The 19,668-nt window shown below is 35.2% G+C and overlaps 1 protein-coding gene across 9 annotated transcripts in view; it reads right to left on the reverse strand.

The window, feature by feature from the left end:
- PIK3C3 (phosphatidylinositol 3-kinase catalytic subunit type 3) overlaps window positions 1–19,668 on the reverse strand; it is a 763,308-nt gene that overhangs the window by 734,960 nt on the left and 8,680 nt on the right. For all 9 annotated transcript variants that reach the window (XM_063645758.1, XM_063645688.1, XM_055233689.2 and 6 more), the window contains exon 4: window positions 12,514–12,643. In XM_063645758.1, the coding sequence (XP_063501828.1) occupies window positions 12,514–12,643 (130 nt within the window). The remainder of the gene's footprint in view (window positions 1–12,513; window positions 12,644–19,668) is intronic.

Genomic DNA, 19,668 nt, shown 5'->3' on the forward strand with positions numbered 1-19,668 from the left:
TAAATAACCTGGAACAATTTTGAGACATCATTAAATATAAAAGCAAGATTCAATTAAATAAATACACATATGGTATGATTCTAATTTTAAAATAAATGTTCACATATTCATTTGTAACACACATACATTTATTAATTTACTGAAAGCATATAAACCAAAGTGCTAGTGATTATCTTTGAGTGGTAGGTAGACTGGGGTGACTCTCATAGTCTTCTTTGTGCTTTAACAATATTCTACCACTGTAGAAGATGTATATTATCTTTGTAGTAGGAAAAAATAAAAGTCATTTAAAAGCTAAACTAATTTAAGAAACAATTAATTGTGGAGAAAGTTCCGTTGAGAAAACTACTGAAGATTGGCCTTTATAAAGATAATGCTAAATAAAGCAATTTTACTTCATAATAAAAGCTCTAAGAATAAAGCCCTATCTCATTAATTTAACTTAACCACCTGAAATAAAATCCAAGTATAAACATGATTGCTCTCTCACTTTCTTCCAAGGGCCTTTCAACTAGATCCAACTACAAAACCATATAAATTAGAAGATGTTACCATTTTTCAAAAGGTGTTTAATAATGTCTGGTACTACTATATACAAGAGACTGTTTTTCCAGTAACCCTTTATATGATTATACAGGGTTGCATTTTGTCAATTAACTCCCATCTCGTTCCTCTAAACTCCCTCAAGTTAAAGGCCATAGCTTAACTCTTTTCACTCTAATGCCTCTGAGTCTAAAATAGAACTGAGCTAAATTAATAAATACGTGAACAGAATATCATTATTTGTCTGCTAATATAGTCGCATAGTGCACTAGAATTCTATTACTAAAAAAGTGTAATTCTTCAAAAAAAACAAGACAATAAGCATCTCAAATCAAATATAAACTATGCAGTACCTCTTTTTTTTTTTTTGAGACAGGGTCTCACTCTGTTGCCCAGACTGGAGTGCAGTGGCGCGATCTCGGCTCACCGCAACCTCCATCTCCCAGGCTCAAGAGATTTTCCTATTTTCCTGCCTCAGCCTCCCGAGTAGCTGGGATTACAGGCATGCACCACCATGCCTAGCTAATTTTTCCTTTTTTTGTATTTTTAATACAGAAGGGGTTTCACCATGTTGGCCAGGCTGGTCTCGAATTCCTGACCTCAAATGATCCACCCTTCTCGGCCTCCCAAAGTGCTGGGATTACAGGTGTGAGCCACCAGGCCCGGCCAAGCTATGCAGTCATTTATAACTTCAGACAAAATGCATTGTACTAAATAATTTATTTGAACTACTAAGATTAGAAAAAGAATCGTGTACGTGTGCGTGTTAGAGAGTTTGCATATGCCTATGTATTTAATTCTTGGCAAGCATAGAAGTTTCTTCTAGTTTCTTCTATTTTCCTGATTAATGAAGTCTTGGTCACAAATCTTCACTTTTACTTTCAAACTGTATATGTAAATCTTATTATTCAGGAAAAGTAGTATTTGCTTCATAAAAGTTTCATTTAGTTAAACTTCTTGAAGAAAAATCTAGTCTTAAAAGTGTCGTACTATTTTTCTGGCAGAAACTATAATTGTAAAGACAGAAAATAGATTTACAGAACATAAATCAATACTGTTTTAGGGCTCAATTTTACACTGGCAAAAACTAGTCTACTTGCTATCATTGGTTTCCAGACAAATCCAACAGTTTTGACAGTCTCAGCGGTAAGCAAACCAAAGTGATTAATAAAAAAGATGCTACCCATGTAGCATTAAAAATTAATTTACGAGATATTCCCAAACCCTTGTTATAACACAATTCAATGGTGACACAGAATCAAAGCAATAAGCTATGTTTATAAAAGCTATACCAGATATTTATACAAAAACCTATATCTAACAGGTATATTTGGTGATATCAATGACATCATTGGATAAATCTGATAGCCTTGAATAATTTCAGCATTTGTCATAATTCTGTTGTTTATTATTGTAATTTACAAAACATTTGAGGAAGAAAAAAATGTAAGACTCTTCTGCCCAACCCAAATGTTATACCTAGGATCCTATATTTTCATTTGTAAAGTGAAATGTATTCTTCAACTCTTTAGGACACCATTTGTCTTCCTCTAAAACACATACATTTAAAAGACAGAAGTTTTCTTTTGTTCCTAGTGATTAAAGTACATTATTTCAGACATAATAAATAAATAACGGTGTTCTTACTGTTTTTAAGAAAATGAAATTATTTTTAGTATAGTCATTATTACAAATGGTCAAGTCTCAATTGTTGTTTTTTTTTTTTTATTTATAGAGACAAGGTTTCATCATTTTGCCCAGGCTGGCTTTGAACTCCTGAGCACAAGTGATCCTCCCCCATCAGCCTCCCTAAGTGAATTGTTTTATATTGTAGATAAAAAGTAAATGTAATATACATACATATTAACAGAACACTGTACATATTTTGTATATTCATTTACCTACATGGGGTAATGGCTACATCATTAGGGATGATAGATTCACCCTCCTAAATTACTATACCTAGTCTAATATTGCACTGCATGTACTGTTGACATCATAACTAAGGGCAGTTGATTAGAAAATAGAAAACTGAAGATTATCAAGCTACTTTAGCTATAACCTAAATCATTAAGTGATTCAGCTATGGAGAAAGGGCACTTTCTTTATGTGACATACCTAACCAAGTGAAGACTTAACCAAGTATAGATATTTCTTACAAAGAATACCAACTTCCCAAGAAAAGTGCTAACATATATAATCAATTGAAAGCAATTTTAGAAACTTAAGTGTTAAATTCTGAAAACAATAAATTACGTAACAATAATAAGGGGAAAAGATCACTAATAGGTCCTTCTAAACAATTTATTCTGTTAAACTAATTTGATCCAGAATGTCAGTTTATTCATGAACATTATTTCACATAATTTATTCAAGGTGAAGTGTATTCAGAATCCAGGAGAAGTACACTTAATCAGCTTGTTATAATTTATAAACAAAATAGTCTGAGGTTAATTTTCCTTTTCAGAATAGCTAATAATAATAATAATAATAATGGCATGATTCCTATAATTAGCAGAGATAATGGAGATCTGACCACATTTTAACAATGAAAAATACCCAGAAATACAGAAATAGCTAGCTATTCAATTAGCTGCCATCAGTGAGAGCGGTAACTCAGGAACCTTGACTGCCAGTCTTCATCCCCAGTTATAATGTATCTCATTATTATTTAAATCTTTCATCAGTTTTGATAGTTCTACTAATCTTAAAAGTGTAAAATAAAACATAATGCCTTCATTTTTTCAAAACACCTCCTCCCTGGATACTTTCATGTTTCTCATTTCCCCAGAATCTAACTACAAAATGTCATTACGTGGGTACACGTTTAGAAATTCATATAAATCATCAATTTGATAACCCATTATAGGATTTGTAACAAGAACTGATGTCCAGTATATAATAAAAATCACTTCTTAAATCAGATCTCTAAAATCCAAAACATTTACTGATTTTAGTCTTTCAGAGATAACATGCAAGTATATTCACGTCTCTGGCAGGAAAAACGCAGCTCTAAAAAGCCCATTTCCAAATGAGAGTTTAGGGATTTTATTGGGAGCTGGTCACAAAGGCAATCTCTGCCTCACAACTACCAAAATTTTAGCCTTCCAGAAAGAAAGCAAATGCTCATCATAAATCACACGTGGAAACAGTCTAGACACAGTGAAACATCTGTATCAGTTAGGAATTGTTTCAGAAGCTCAGTTCTCAGACATCATCCAAGGGCCAACCTTGCAAGCAGGCCCTTATAAGCACAGCAGCCTTAGGCCTGCTATGTGAACTTTTTTTTTTTTTTTTTTAAAGAGACGGGGTCTCTTATGTTACTCAGCCTGGTGTCAAACTCCTGGACTCAAGCAATCCTCCTGCCTCAGCCTTCCATATAGCTGAATGTCTGAAACTATAGGTGCTCAGCCTTCCATGTAGCTGAATGTCTGAAACTATAGGTGTACACCAACATGCCTAGCTAGTAACTCTTCTACATGTAAAATTAAAAGGGAAAAAAGGTAAGATCAAAAGAATCCCAATTTTTTCTTTTTGGGGTGCAAGTTTCAATATTCATTCATCATGTAAATGTTAAAACCCTGACAGTTAACTTTCCAGGACTAGGAAAACTGAATAGATCAATGAGTGCCTTTTTGCTACCCCTTCTCAACAATCTTGGTTTTCAATTACTACTTAGCTAAATTATTTGGTTAACTCTCCCAGGCTGAAGGGCACTTTGATGAAGATTATAACTCAACTAAATCAATTCAGTGTCTAACACAGACTTACTTCTTCAATGTGCTTTTAGTGCATTCAAAAGAAAGAAAAAATATTTAAAAATATTGTTATCTTTAGGGATTTTTCCTTTCGAATTTCAATCCAAGACCTTCTTAAGTCCATGCCAAATTGTCCCCTTGAGAATGGGTCCAAAAGAACCAAAGAACCCCCTGGTCCTTTTGGGTTATCTTCCTTTATAGGTTCTCAAATCAATGGAACATCTTGCCTTTCTCAAACTTTGTGAGAACTGACATATCCCTAACTTGGTCCATTATCCCACTCCTTGATTATAATTGCAATCCCACAGTATAATGTGACGTCTTTAGCTTTTTCCAAAATTCCTGTTACTCCCTTTTCATTAATCACTTCTTTTATAGTGCTATAAATTAGCCTAGAGGTCCAGCATGGTGGCTTATGCCTGTAATCCCAGCAGTTTGGGAGGCTGAGGCAGGAGGATTGCTTGAGCCTAGGAGTTTGAGACCAGCCTGGGCAACACAGTGAGACATCATCTCTATATAAAAGAAACTATTCAAACATGGTGGTGCACACCTATAGTTCCAGCTCCTCCAGAGGATGTGGGAGGATCACTTGAGTCCAGGAGACTGAGACTGCAGTGAGCTGCGAGTGAGCCACTGCACTCCAGCCTGGGCAAAAAGGCGAGACCCTGCCTCCAAAACAAACAAACAAACAAACAAAAACAAAAACAAACAAAAAATTGGCCTAGAGAAGCAGTGTCCTTTTTTCCTCAAACTTCTGAAAAATAATCCTGTGATCAAGTCAATAATTTGACAAAAGCCTGAGCTGAATGAATGAGACTTCGTTACCATCATTACTAAGTTTCTAGCTGCATCATTTTCCGTAATCACACAAAGAAAATAGCCATTTCTGGCCCAGGCATGGTGGCTCACACCTCTAATTCCAACGCTTTGGGAGGCCGAGGCGGGTGGATCACTTGAGGTCAGGAGTTGGAGACCTGCCTGGCCAAAATGGTGAAACCCTGTCTCTACTAAAATTACAAAAATTAGCTGGGCGTGGCGACATCCACATGTAATCCCAGCTACACAGGAGGCTGAGGCAGAGAATCGCTTGAACCCAGGAGACGGAGGTTGCAGTGAGCCGAGATTGCGCCACTGCACTCCAGTCTGGGCGACAGAGCGAGATTGTGTCTCAAAAAAAAAAAATACACATATTATCTATATAGCCACTTCCTCTCATGGCTCTAAAACGTTTCTGCAATTTTGCAGCATCTGTTGTACGTCTCTTGTATACTTACTAAGGGGTTCTCTCATATGTTTGTACACTGAGGTTCCTATCCTATTAATAGTTTCTTTGAACAACATACACCTTTTTCAGTAATGTTTCCTTTCCTCCTAGGCCTTTGTCCTTTGAGGTTGCACTGACTATGATGAAATAAATCTTAAGATCTACTGTTTTTTTAATTGCTTTTAAAGTATGTATTGGTAACAACTGAAGCCATATATCACTCATAACTCCAATTCTTTCATAGCACAGCTATGTAATGGGTCCTTACCATAGGGTGGTCACTGTTTACTGACTTAATGGGCATCATCTTTTATGCCATACTTGAGGACCTGCAGTGTAGACACTGTTTCATATTCTATCTACCTTTTCTCCTATTTTCAATTTTAATCTTCTAAATAAGAACAATACATTCTTCATGCAAACACATTCTTCTCAATCCTTAAATCTTAAGCATGTGTCACTGATACTTATTTTGGAAAGAGATTTCCATAAAGAATTTAAAGATGTGGTTTTAGGTGCTGGTTCTGCAAGTTACCAAATACGTAACCATAAATAAACAGCTTAACTTCTCTACACTTTCATCTTTTCATGAATTTAAAAACAATGTAGTGTATAAGTCCCAAACCTACACTTGTCGGAATCAAATAAAAGCAAGTAAAAAAAGTAATAACAACAGCTAACATTTATTAGTGCTCAGTATTTGCTGAGCAGTATGCTAAATCCTTTAAGTATTTTATCATTTACACTTAGTCTTCACAATAATCTCCAAAAACAGATATAACTACTATTCCTACTTTACAGAAGAGGATTTCATGACTTAGTAAAGGTTAAATAGCTAGTTCAAGAGCACAGCTGGGATTTGAATACAAAATGGTCTCTAAAGCCATGATCTTAATCCCTTCTCTATTTTAGTTCGCAATCTATGCTAAGAGGTTTTGTTGATATTAAAGCACTTTACACATGCAAGGTGATTATAAATGTAGTTACTATTATTAGTCATAACACTAACAATAATGACATCAGGAACTTAATAATACAATTTTTTTCTTTTTGGTCTTCAACATTTAGAAGTGTGCCTTTGACAATGGTGAAGATGAAACAGGACTTGTACATAAAACTAAAATCTCAGGGAGCTCCTCTAATCAATGCTCTAGGACAAGTACTCATTTGATGCAATGGATTAATGCAAAATACTTTCTTTCAAGGGTAAACATTATAGTGGGTCAAACTACTTCAATCCCACTTTAGAAAATTAATTATGTGACCAGAAAATTCCTTGCTATCTTAATCTTGATTTTCAAGGATTATTTTGTGATTGTGATAATTTGTCAACGTTTATTCAAAAGATGCAGTACGACTAGCATATTCAACTAAATTTAAGTTAAAAGGATACTATAAAGAAAGTCCTTTTGGCCGGGGCGCGGTGGCTCACGCCTGTAATCCCAGCACCTTGGGAGGCTGAGGCAGGCGGATCACAAGGTCAGGAGTTCAAGACCAGCCTGGCTAACACAGTGAAGCCCTGTTTCTACTGAAAATACAAAAAAATTAGCCGGGCGTGGTGGCGGGCGCCTGTAGTCCCAGCTACTTGGGAGGCTGAGGCAGGAGAACGGCATGAACTTGGGAGGCAGAGCTTGCAGTGAGCCGAGATCGCTCCACTGCACCCCAGCCTGGGTGACAGAGCGAGACTCCGTCTCAGAAAAAAAAAAAAAAAAGTCCTTTTTAGATTTCCAAAAACTGAGAAAAATATCTCAGAAACCTTTCCAGCTCCTTCACTGTTCACTAAGAAATCAACAATATCATGCAGACTACTTAAATTTCCAAAGTATCTTGAAATACAGTGTCCTAGATAGCAGGCACAAGTAATATGGTTACCAGAAAGACGCACTCACCCACTGCAAATTTGTAAATTGGCACTCCAGATCAGTGCTGTCAGTAGAACTTTTGGCAATAATGGAAACGTTCTACATGTGCTCTGTCCAATAGATATCTTCTAGCCACAAGGGGTGTCTGAGCATTTGAAATGTGGTTAAAGTGACAGAGCAACTGAATTTTTAATGTTATTTAATTTTAATTAACCTAAATCTAAATTGCTACATGTGACTTGTGGCTCTCATATTAGACACTGCAGCTCCAGATTATAAATGACTCTTTGAAGTGGTTGGCATGAACCTATTCTCAAGAAACAATAACTAAATGAACTTAAAAAAGCCAGCTCCTATTTAAACCTGAGATCTAGACCCTGGACCCACAGTGACTCCACACAGGCACTCTGTGGTTCAGTCTGAAACACCACCAAATCTTACCACATCTTCCCTGCAACAGTGTTCACCTCTATACTCTACTCAACAACATTCCCATACCTATCTGTGTCACACAGACCACAAAGCATTTTTCATCTAGTCGTTACTTTCTCTTTGTCTCCTCTTAATCAAATTGACAGAAACTAAAGCACACTCCAAAGGCATCAAGCAGAGCTGCTAAAATGAAAAGGAGACAGTGGAGAAGCATGCTTTTGCACTAACCTTTCATGTCTAAAGACATGGTTTCAAATATAAATCAAACACTAAAGCTTGGTAGTCACATCCAAAACCCCAGGTGGATATGCATTGTAGTCATAAAACTCTTATAATATGACAAGCTGAAAAACAGAGATGGGAACAATGGGTAAATTTGTTCAAGTAAGGCCCACAACCACCAAAAGCCTGGGTCATGGACAATGAAAGTTTAATAAATGCTCCAGAAGTCTGGTCTTTTATTATTTTCACAAATCAATTCAAACGGAAAGACACTGTATTACTAAAAATTAATTAGGGAAACTTAGAAATGGGAAAAAGAAGAAAATGTGGCAGGGGGTTGGGGGGGTGATAGTTTATTTAAATATATTCATTTATTTCTGTTCTCTACTAGAAGTCTAAGAAATTCAAGTTATAAAAAATAAGAATTAAGGAAAATGGTTTTGTTTCCTTTTTTCATACTCATTTTTCCTTAAAGCAAAACTAGGCATGTTCACAAAATCATGTAAAATCATGAGAGAGGTTAATTCTGCTAAACTCATCCTGAAAGGACTGGACTTTTAAAAACTGTCAAACTTGAAAAGCAGGCTTTCAAACTTCAGCTATTCATACTGTAATTAGAATTCAACTGTAATAGGTGAGCAATAAATCAGAAGAGGGTTAAGTCTGGCTTGTAGTGGAAGTTCGTTGCTTAATAATTATCTAACACCGTCTTTTCACAGGCCATTAAATAGTTAATCTTCATTTCACAGTCCTCTTGTCCATTATCCCTAGACAATCAAGACTGAAGTAGTTCTATAAGTGAGTAAACTTTCTTATACTGCAGTTTGAAAACTGTCACTATGCTACTTATTTAGGCTCATGGGTACCATGCACAGTAAAAATGCTTTGCTATTATTAAGATTTATGTATTCTTTTTAGTCTTAAGCCAATTGTCTTCTCAAAAATTAGAAACAATCATAGTAAATTCACTGGATGGAAAATAAAAGTGCAACAAGAAACAAACCATTTGGTTCTAACTACTTAACCCTCATCTATTTGAATACTAATTTTTTTTCTTAAAATGGTAGCGTGGGAAATACAGACATTACATCTACCATCTCTGTTCCTTCTGTATGAAACTGGAAGCAGGAGGCATACAAATACTTTCCCATGTTTAAAAGTTTATTATACCTAACACAATTTCAAAATGTTTTGAGAAAGAGAGTGACAATCTAACTGAACAACTTTTTAAAATGTGTCATCAGAAAAAGAGAGAGTGAAAGACAGCAGGCACTGTTGTGGCACAACTGTAAGAACAAATTAAGTATCTAAGCATAATTTTAAGAATGTAAGTATAATAATAATAAATTCAGTCAAAATAATTTTAAGAGTATAATTTTAAGAATGTAAGTACCGAAGTATACTCTCTCTGGTAAGTTAGTAAATTAACTAACTTAATTAATTTACCTACTCTCTTACTCTTTAGTAAGAGAGTAAATTAAGACCATACAAGTATCAAAATATATTTTCTCAAGTATAAGGGAAGACCATGTTTTAGGTGAGGAAAGAGTTGTTTTTCAGGAAGCCTCTCTAAAAATTTAAGAAGCAAGCACTAATCAAACAACAAAATTAAGAGCAAAGCCCTATTATTCACATTAGGCAAGCCCTATGTAACACTTTACCCTAGGCATACATATTACAGAAAAAAAGGAATGACCTGCAAACAATACATTCAAAGTTACAAATTAATAACCACAATTTTATTCTCTACTAAGATAATAACTATGAAACCCAGGTAGATAATCCCAATTATTTCCTATATCAGTACTTTTAGAATCAATTAAATATAAAGGGCTACATGAGACCATAAAAATCATCCACTCTAAACACCTGATTTTGCAAACTCAAAAATTATTTTCCCCAAGTTAGTAGAATGTCCAAAACTCTAACTCACAGTACAGTGCTCTTCCCACTATAATGCATTTCCATTGCCCAACCTTCCAATTTTGTCAAATCTTAAGACATCATTTTTAAAACATTTCTCTTCAATAGCAGCTGGGATATATAACAGTTCTGAAACCTCAAAAACCACAAGTAACTGCTATATCAAGAAGAGGGGAATATCGAGTTAGCCCAATACGTCAAGAAATAAAAAGATCTTCCTTCAAAGAGGGAGCAATTCCTTAAAAATGCTACAAACAGGACGCATTTTTCCCCTTTAAAAAAGTAATTACTCATTTTGATGGTTTCTATTTAGTCTTTGGGGAACATAAGTTAATACTAATGCAAGCTGTCACAGCACAGCAAGCTCAGATGTCTCCACTCCATTCAGAAGTTAAAAGTACAATTATATTAGGGATGAAAGAATGTGGAAAAGAGCTAGGCTCCAATTACTATCAAGAGGACTGTAAGCTGCTCACTCTCATTAATTTTTATTCCCATTTTAAAGATTTACAAACCAATAAAAACTTATCTGAAAACTACTAACCATTCTGAACAATACAAACAGCACATAAATTTTAAAAACTATCTCTTGAAAAAGTAGGATCCACTTGGCTTCTCTAAAGAATTTAGACTGGGGATAATGATTGTTACCAATTAACAAAAACATTAAGAAGGCTTCTTTCCTACACCTCATTGAGCTCTGCACATGCTTAGTCATCATTTCTAGAGTTGCTAATGTGCACAAATAACTAAAAGACAAATATGAACAAGCATGAAGGGTTACTGTTCCAATCATAAAAAAGGTGACAATTAAGTCACATCTTTTTTCTAGTATAAAATTCAAAAGATTAAAATGAAAAATATATACTATTAATGTTGTGCTACATTAAAAAACCAGAAGTCCAACTGCGACTAATTCCTACGATTATACTCCATACACTGATGCCTGAAAAATGTCATAGTTGTTACAAAAATTATTTTTTAAACCTTCCATCAAAAATAATTAGGGAAAAAAATTAGAAACCTAATTTTTTAGGTGAACGGAAGCCTAAATAATGTGTTTAACAGAGAAACAATGTAGTTACATTGTGCAACTATAAAGCTTTATATTTCTTGACTCTGGCCATTCCCCCTCAGACTTAGAATTTCACCTACAATATGAATAATAATGGCTACTCTTAAAAGACAATTTAAGAACTTTTTTAAAATATTATTCTTTATTCTTTTTTAATTTAACCTTTTTCATTTATAGTGACCCACAGGCTATAAATGAATTGATTCTAATAAAATTTATATTAACTATTCAAGGTTTGTAAAAGGGACAGAGAGTAGCTCAAATGAAAGATCACCACTAAGATAAAGTCTTAAAGGTAGACATATGAAAAGCTTGAGACCTTTCCTATATCCCATGTCAGAATGCAAACAAAATCTCAGAATGAGTAGAAGAAATGAATACTAAATTTTATTTAATTATGGATGGGAGAAGCAGACAATAGTATATTGGTCAATACAGTTATCAGGTTGCTACGACATCATTTTTCCTTAAAAGAGCAATACAAAAGACAAAATGAACTTGACAAAAATTCTATGTTGAAGCACGAAGCCTAGCCAACCCAAGTACTTATTCTTCAAGATTTCTTCTATATGTGGGTAAAGGCAACAACCTTTTAAAAGCTTAGCATCAAAACTTCCTCCAGACTTTAGAGGCACTCCTACTAATAAGATTGCAAAAAAAAAAAGTACGTGTTATAACTGTAAGAAAGTGTCCTAATCAGATAACTGTAAAAGGATCCCTAAACAATATCTAACACAGTGCTTTCTGAAAGGAAGTTCACAAAATAAATGACAGCATTGCAATTTATGCACAGAATAGAATTTAGATTTTATATTTCTAAGTGAAAACACTTGATTAAAACAATTTTGAAAGAAAAAGGTAATAACTTCATCCGCTTACAAAGAAACTTTATACTAGTTAATTGTCTGAGTCATCTTCACTTCCAAATGGCATAAGCTTCTTTAGTATGTTACACTTACAACTTCAAGGCTATGTCACCAGAAAAAGTGGGTGGTCATCTTGAAAATATCACCAACGCTCCACATTTTCAAACCTGACAGATTTCCAGACATAAGGTCACATATTGTATGATTCCATTTATATGAAATTTCCAGAATAGGCAAATCCATATAGATAGTAAGTAGATTAGTAGTTGCCTGGAACTAACTGCAGGGAGGAGAAAATGGGAGTGACTGTTAATGGCACACAGTTTCTTTTAGGGGTGATGAAAATATTCTAAAATTATATAGTGGTGATGATTATACAAGTCTGTAAATTTACTGAACCATCAGACTGTATGCTTTACAAGGGTGAATTTTATGGTATGTGAATGATATCTCAATAAAACAATTATTTAAAAGTTAGATTTTTTAAAAAGTTCATAATGTCAAGGTATATATACTACAACAGACATCAGTCAGAGCTTTGCACCTGTTCCAAATGACTTTTTTTTACCTTGGCAAGGCGGCTCATCTGATCTTCTGAGAGAGTGCTACTTGTTCTGCCAGGAGTTTTTGTGGGTTCTGATCCATCTGCTTCTACATTAGGCCAGACTTTCAAGTCATGCATCCCTTGGCGAAACATGCTAGGGAAAAAGAGAATGTTCAGGGTAGAAGTAAATTAATACAGTTCATTACAGGAAATTTTAGATTCCTAAAAATAAAGAGAATTCTACACATGGAAATGTATATCTTCACTGCCAAGCTTTAAGTCCCCAATGGAATGTAAAGCAATTAACCAAGCAACTAAAATCCATGTCACACTGCTTTGCACATGCCATTCTTTTCTCCTCCAAGCACTCAGAACTATGGCAGAGAATTCCACACAAAGAGTGGAAGGAGAGAAGGATGAGAAATGAGCACACACATTTCATCACTTTAGTGAAGATCTAAGGAATAACAGAGATCAAATTCCTAACCAACTGAAGAATGTCACATTTACAATGACTAAAATCAAAATTTAAATAATTACATAACTGTTTTCTTTAAATGACATTATAGTAGACTATATAGTCAAACTGCCTGTACTTGAATCACAGCTGTGCTATCACCCACATAACCTAGGGTAAACTACTTAACCTCTCTGTACCTCAGTTTCCTCTTTTATAAAATAGGATAAAAGGACTTGTACCCCACAAGGTAACTGGAAAAATTAAATAAATCAGTACAAGTAAAAAGTACTTAGAACAGTGACTGGCATACAGTAAGTATTCAATAAATGTTAGCTATTACTAGTCTGTTTGCTGTACAAATTGATTTTTCTCCTTTCTTTTCCATAAAAGGCATGTTCTAAAAGTGAATACAATAGTAGATTCATACAAAAACATTTCCCATGTCTGTAAATCAGAAATTTAGCACATAGCCAGAATTCAGCCTAAGTTTAGTTATCCTGCTTCAAAGTGAAAGAATATATAACCTTTGTCCTGTTTTTGTCAAAAAGCTACCAAGAAGATATAAAGATGAAACAAACTCATAAAGAGCTTTAGACAACTATGTGTTTTAATTATGCTGCTGCCAAGTTTCCATGTTTCTTTCTGATGGGGAGGTTAAAGATGGTTAATGTGCTTTCTTTTTAAAAAAATATTTTTGAACAAGAATTTTCAAACATAAAGTCTACTCAAACAGCAGCTACTCAAAGCTCAATAAGTTATTTCTTATTCTTAGAAATAAAAAGACTATAGAAATTGCAATAGAAAGAAAAAAACTAGAAGTGTGTGTAAATGGACAGGCAAATCTAAAGCATTTCATACATTTTCACATTTAATACTTTAAAAAAAAAAACAAGGCACAGGCTGGGCATGGTGGCTCACACCTGTAATCTCAGCATTTTGAGAGGCTGAGGCAGGCAGACCACTAGAGCTCAAGAGTTTGAGACTAGCCTGGGCAACATGGCGAAACCCCACCTCTAAAAAATAAAAAAAAAAAACTAAAATTAGGTGGGTGCAGTGGCATATGCCTGTAGTTTTGGGGGAGCTGAGGCAGGAGGATTGCTTGAGCCTGGGAGGACCAGGCTATAGTGAGCCATGTTTGCACCACTGTACTCCAGCCTGGGTGAGAAAGTGAGACCCTGTCTCAAAATTTAAAAAAAAAAAAAAAAAAAATTGTCTCCTTAACTGCTAATGGTTTACATAAATTTTTTCAAATCATTATTATAATGTTCTGGCTAATAAAAAATGTCTTCATAGATTTTCCTAAGGTAATAAAGATTTTCACTAAACATTATATAATGTGTATAAGTAATGATGCCATAAACATTTAGATTGGGAACTATAAAAGATAGCTACAAACTCATGAGCACAATAAGATCAAAGACCACATTTGTTAAAAGGTCTCTAAAGTTGACAATAGAACAGGTAATTCTAGTAACTGTATTTGCAAAAGCTTACCTTATGGGCCCATACAAAATGCATTGACTGGCTGTGATAAATCAAAATTCTCACTATTTATTTATCATGTTAAACATCAAAAGAAAGTTACAGTATAAAAACCACACATATACATGTCTCTTATAAAGTTAATTTTCTTTCTCTTTCAACTGAGATATAGATTCAACATTAAGCAGACCTGCTTAGAGCAGTCTCTAAGGGACTATGTACAGTGAGATGATAATATCACTTTAAATAAATATCCTTAAATGTACCTTCAGAAATAGCAGAAGGCTTCCCTTCCTTCTCTCTACCTTCCCATCCCTCAGTGAATACTTTGGCTGGCTGAACTTAACTAAATCAAAAATCAGCACATTTGGCAACAAGAAATCAGTTTACTAAATGATTTAGGTGCCTTGGGATGGATCTAGAGAAGAGATTTAAGGATAGGGGACGTGGAGGGTATGGGTGATGCCAAGTGACTCAAATGAGCAAGTGAACATATTACTTTCTTTTGACACTAATGGAACTTTGCAGAGTTACACAGCCTCCAGGTGGCAAGGCAGAAGATGCTCAGAGCATCGTGTCCACTTGGGAAATTAAGCCAAACAGGCAAGACAGAAGAAACAGCACAGCAGGATCTCCTTCTGACTCCAGCAGAGGCCCCAGCAACAGCTGCTGTTGATATTCCAGCTTGCAGTGCCAAGCCACTACAGCACCAACTGCCTTGACTTCCAGGATTCACATTTAGAAAAAACAACTGCAAGAGAAATCTGCAGCTTGCGTGTGGTTCTTTGCCAGGTCAACCTAACAATCAATCCATTCTTTAGCTACTTCGAAATTTCACAAGCCAGACTTCCAGATTAAGGACGACAAATTATTCTAGCCTTATCCCTAACAAATCAGTGTTTCAATTATTAATTAGACTATTCTCCAAGAAGTTCTGCCTCACACTGACTCATGTAAACAAAACAGATATTAGCAAACAGCAAGAGCTGATAGTCACAAGATTACCAATACTACAATACTAGATGTCTTGAGGATCACTTTTAACAGCTACTAAGTACACATCAGAAACCTTTAGGGGAAAAGACGACGGATGGTTCGTGTTATTTCATTGCATAAGAAACATCTGAGGAAACTACGGTTAAAGGCAGCGTTTCCCTAAGTTATGAGAATGGTAGTGGCACATGGCATGGTTTTTGAGGACAGATGGAAGAAAATCTGCAAGTGCTTCTTGCTGAGACCACCCAGAATACTCATATTGCCCTGTCTCCCTGGATGGCAGCACCATGCAGGGAAGTAGCTGTGAGCCAGCAGCATAAGAAAATGTCTGCACTGGGCCGGGCGCAGTGGCTCACGCTTGTAATCCCAGCACTTTGGGAGGCCGAGGCGGGCGGATCACGAGGTCAGGAGACCGAGACCACGGTGAAACCCCGTCTCTACTAAAAAAAAAATACAAAAAATTAGCTGGGCGTGGTGGCGGGCGCTTGTAGTCCCAGCTACTCGGAGAGGCTGAGGCAGGAGAATGGCGTGAACCCGGGAGGCGGAGCTTGCAGTGAGCCGACATTGCGCCACTGCACTCCAGCCTGGGCGACAGAGCGAGACTCCGTCTCAAAAAAAAAAAAAAAAAAAAAATGTCTGCACAATGCCGTAGCACCAGGAACATCCTGAACATCACCTTTCACAATCCAAAGCTGCACAAGAAGACCTGTAGTTGCTTAGGACTAGGGAATGCCTGGCTTTTCTCCAATGTGAGGCAGCTCACCCACAGGGCAAGGCTGCAGGACAGAGAGGAAAAAAAACAAAAAGTTGTTTTAATTTCATAGGGTTTCTTAGAATTCCTTCTTCTGAGGTGAAGGTCAGTACAAGCGCCAGCACAGGGGGAATAGGAGTTGGTGATTTAGTCTTTTTGCACTCCACCCCCTCAAAATATCTCAGACCTATATTAAAATCTTACGTTATGTTAGTTATGTTTGCATAACTGCCCTACAACTATATAGAAGTTGAACTGATTAAAAATGAAAATGATGTAAAGCCTGATCTTCACCTTAATCTGAGAGTGAGCTGAATATCCCGTGTATATCTGACTATGCAAAACAGAACCATTCTAATTAAAGGACTTTTTTTCAGATATTGTATGCATATTTTGCAAATCAAATGAATTTCATATCATTTATATTCACTCGGGATTCTTTTGCTTCAATTTCTAAAATTTAATAGCATAGTTTTTATCATTACATTTAGTCTTGCTATTACCCACTAATGTTAAATAATACTTGTTTTCCATGTACAACAGGGATATCAAGCTTTTCTTTTAAAATAAGTGGAAGTTTAAACAAAGTAACTTGGGTTAAATAAAGATATCAAGTAAAGAACAATAGGCCAGGCGTGGTGGCTCACGCCTGTAATCCCAGCATTTTGGGAGGGAGAGGCAGGCGGATCATCTGAGGTCAGGAGTTCAAGACCAGCCTGGCCAACATGGTGAAACCCTGCATATACTAAAAATACAAAAATTAGCTGGGCATGGTGGCATGGGCCTGTAATCCCAGCTATTCAGGAGGCTGAGGCAGGAGAATTGCTTGAACCCAGGAGGAGGAGGTTGCAGTGAACTGAGATCACACCACAGCAGGGGGACAGAGTGAGAATCCATCTCAAAAAAAAAAAAAAGGACAATATACTTAGTAAAGAGATATGAATGGAATTCTAAAAGTGATAAGTAAATGACTCAAGTTGGAGAAATCAAGCTCTAAGTGAGATAATTTCACACAATCAGTGCTTCTCTCTAACAGGTTTCATTTATATCGGGCATCTGATGTGTTCGGGACATGAAGGAGTGTAGGATGACCTATTTTCCAGTTAGAGTTAAGAGAAAACAGATGACTTTCCAAGATTCAAAGTCTTATTTTAGTTAATGGCAGAAAACAAATTTAAGTAACCACTCACTTATTGCTACTGCTCCCTTTATAGAAATCCTTGGGGTTTAATGACTTTTTAAAGTAGAACAAGTGCTACTGATTTGTCTCTAGGCACACTGCCAGCTTGGTTTGGATGGGAGGTAAAGGAATTTTCCTTTCACTGGGATATACACAGAATTACAAATAAAGTGGACACCAAGGGAAGGAGTAAAGAAGAGGAACGCATGAATGCACGTATAAGTCATATTAATAAACTATCACAAAAGTCAGTTCAGTGCTTCTCAAAATGTGGTCCATAGGCTCCCTTTCACAGAATCACTCAGGATGCTGGTTTAAAATGCTGATTCTTGGGCCCCACCACAGACATACTGAGTTAGTGAGAACCCAGGAAGATGCTTTTCTCATAGGCTTCCCGGATGGTTCTTAAACATAGGTTATTACTGATTTCATGTAGTACTTTTAAAAAAAACGTGCCAGAAGCCAAACAAAACAGTACCAAAAATCAATCTGAGAGTTTGTTTAGATGTAGGCAGTTCATTTCACTGCATCTGTGTATATTTCAATTGTCCCACAACTACATCCCAGTCAGAAAATCCTCTGAAACTAGATCCTAAAGTCCTCTAAAATGCCTGAGTACTAACACAGGTGTTTCTATGAGGGAACCTCCTGTTGATATTCCAGAAGGTAAACCACTTGTGATGAATGTGGGAGGAAAAACCAAGAGGAATGTCTGGTTATTTCTCAAAAATATTTAGCCACTAAAAAGAGCTATGCATTTTTCTTTTTCTTCTCTGTTGCAAACAAGCCCCTCTCTAGTAATGAAAAATAAGGGGTAAACACTCTGTAAAAGAAACCATACTGATTTAGTAATATGTCCATTCTGCTGTAACATGCTATTTTATCAAAAAGTATATTTTAAAACTGAAAGTTACAATGTTTCAGACTATATCTAAATTATTTTTCCTTTATGAATTTTAATAACAAATATCTCTTTAATAGCCACATTAAACTAAAATACCGAGGTATCTGTAAGCAACCAATCTATTCCAAATGGGATTACATCTAGATTTCATTCAAGAGTTCAGAAGCCTTTCTGACACACTCTATTCCTGGATAGAAAAGCTTAATATTATAAAGGCATCAATTCTCTCTTTATTAACATATATAATTCAGTAAGATTTTCTAACAAAATAACAGTGAGTTTTTTAATTGAGAAAATATTAAAATTTATTTGCCAAAACAAACCTAGAAATATTTTAAAAGAAAGACTAATAAGAATTATCCTTATCTAATATTTAAACATTTTATAATACTACCCTAACTGACAGAATAGCCCAGGAAGGATACCTAATATTTATTAAGGTCATTATAATATTTATTCAATACATAAATACATGATACAATATTTATCAGGCCCATTAAATGTATTTAGTAATGTAACAATCATAAACTACTCAATGAGGTAGATACTATTGTTCTTTCATTTAACATATGAAGACATTGAGGCATAAGATTAAATAATTTGCCCAAGGATACACAGATACTAAGCAAAGAAGCCAAGATTTGAAGCCAGATAATCTACAACTTGCTTTCCTAACCACTATAGCACTATACACTATAATGCCTCTCTTAGACTTCAACACATGATGAATTGAGTATATAAGGATGCTATTTTAAAATAGCTGGATAAGACGGCTTATTTAATACACAGTGTTGGGACAAATATTCAAAACATTTGTTTTGGTTTTCTCTAAAAAGCTATTCTCACTATATCACTCCTTTCACAAAAGTAATTTTAGATAAATCAAAGATTTTAATGTAAAGGAATAAAAGCATAACAGAAGAAAGCATTTTAAAGAATCTTAAATGGAAACTTTCTAAAACATTAAGTTCACAACCCAAAAACTAAAAAACTGATTCAAGATAATCATTTAAAATCCATTAAGAGTAAACAAATACATACTAATTCAAAAGAACAAACCAAACCACAAAAGCAGTATTTGTAACATAACCCACAAAGGGCTAATTCCATTCATCTACAAAGACTCCTTATATATCAATAAGAAAACAACAACTCAAAAAAAAAGCAAAGAATTTTATATGTGAATTATATCTCAATTTCTAAAAAGGACAAAGTACATCAAAAAGCAATTCATGGAAACATAAACACAAATAGTCAATAAACACCCCAAAATACGATCTTCCTCATACTTAATGATGTAAAAATTAAATAACATTTTTTAACTTTAAAGTAGACAAAAATTAAGACATTTGTAATATCCAAACAGATCTATACCATTTCACACTGAAAGGAACCAGAACTTCTTT

Source organism: Symphalangus syndactylus, chromosome 1 (assembly GCF_028878055.3).
Source record: "Symphalangus syndactylus isolate Jambi chromosome 1, NHGRI_mSymSyn1-v2.1_pri, whole genome shotgun sequence".
Taxonomy (NCBI): domain Eukaryota; kingdom Metazoa; phylum Chordata; class Mammalia; order Primates; family Hylobatidae; genus Symphalangus; species Symphalangus syndactylus.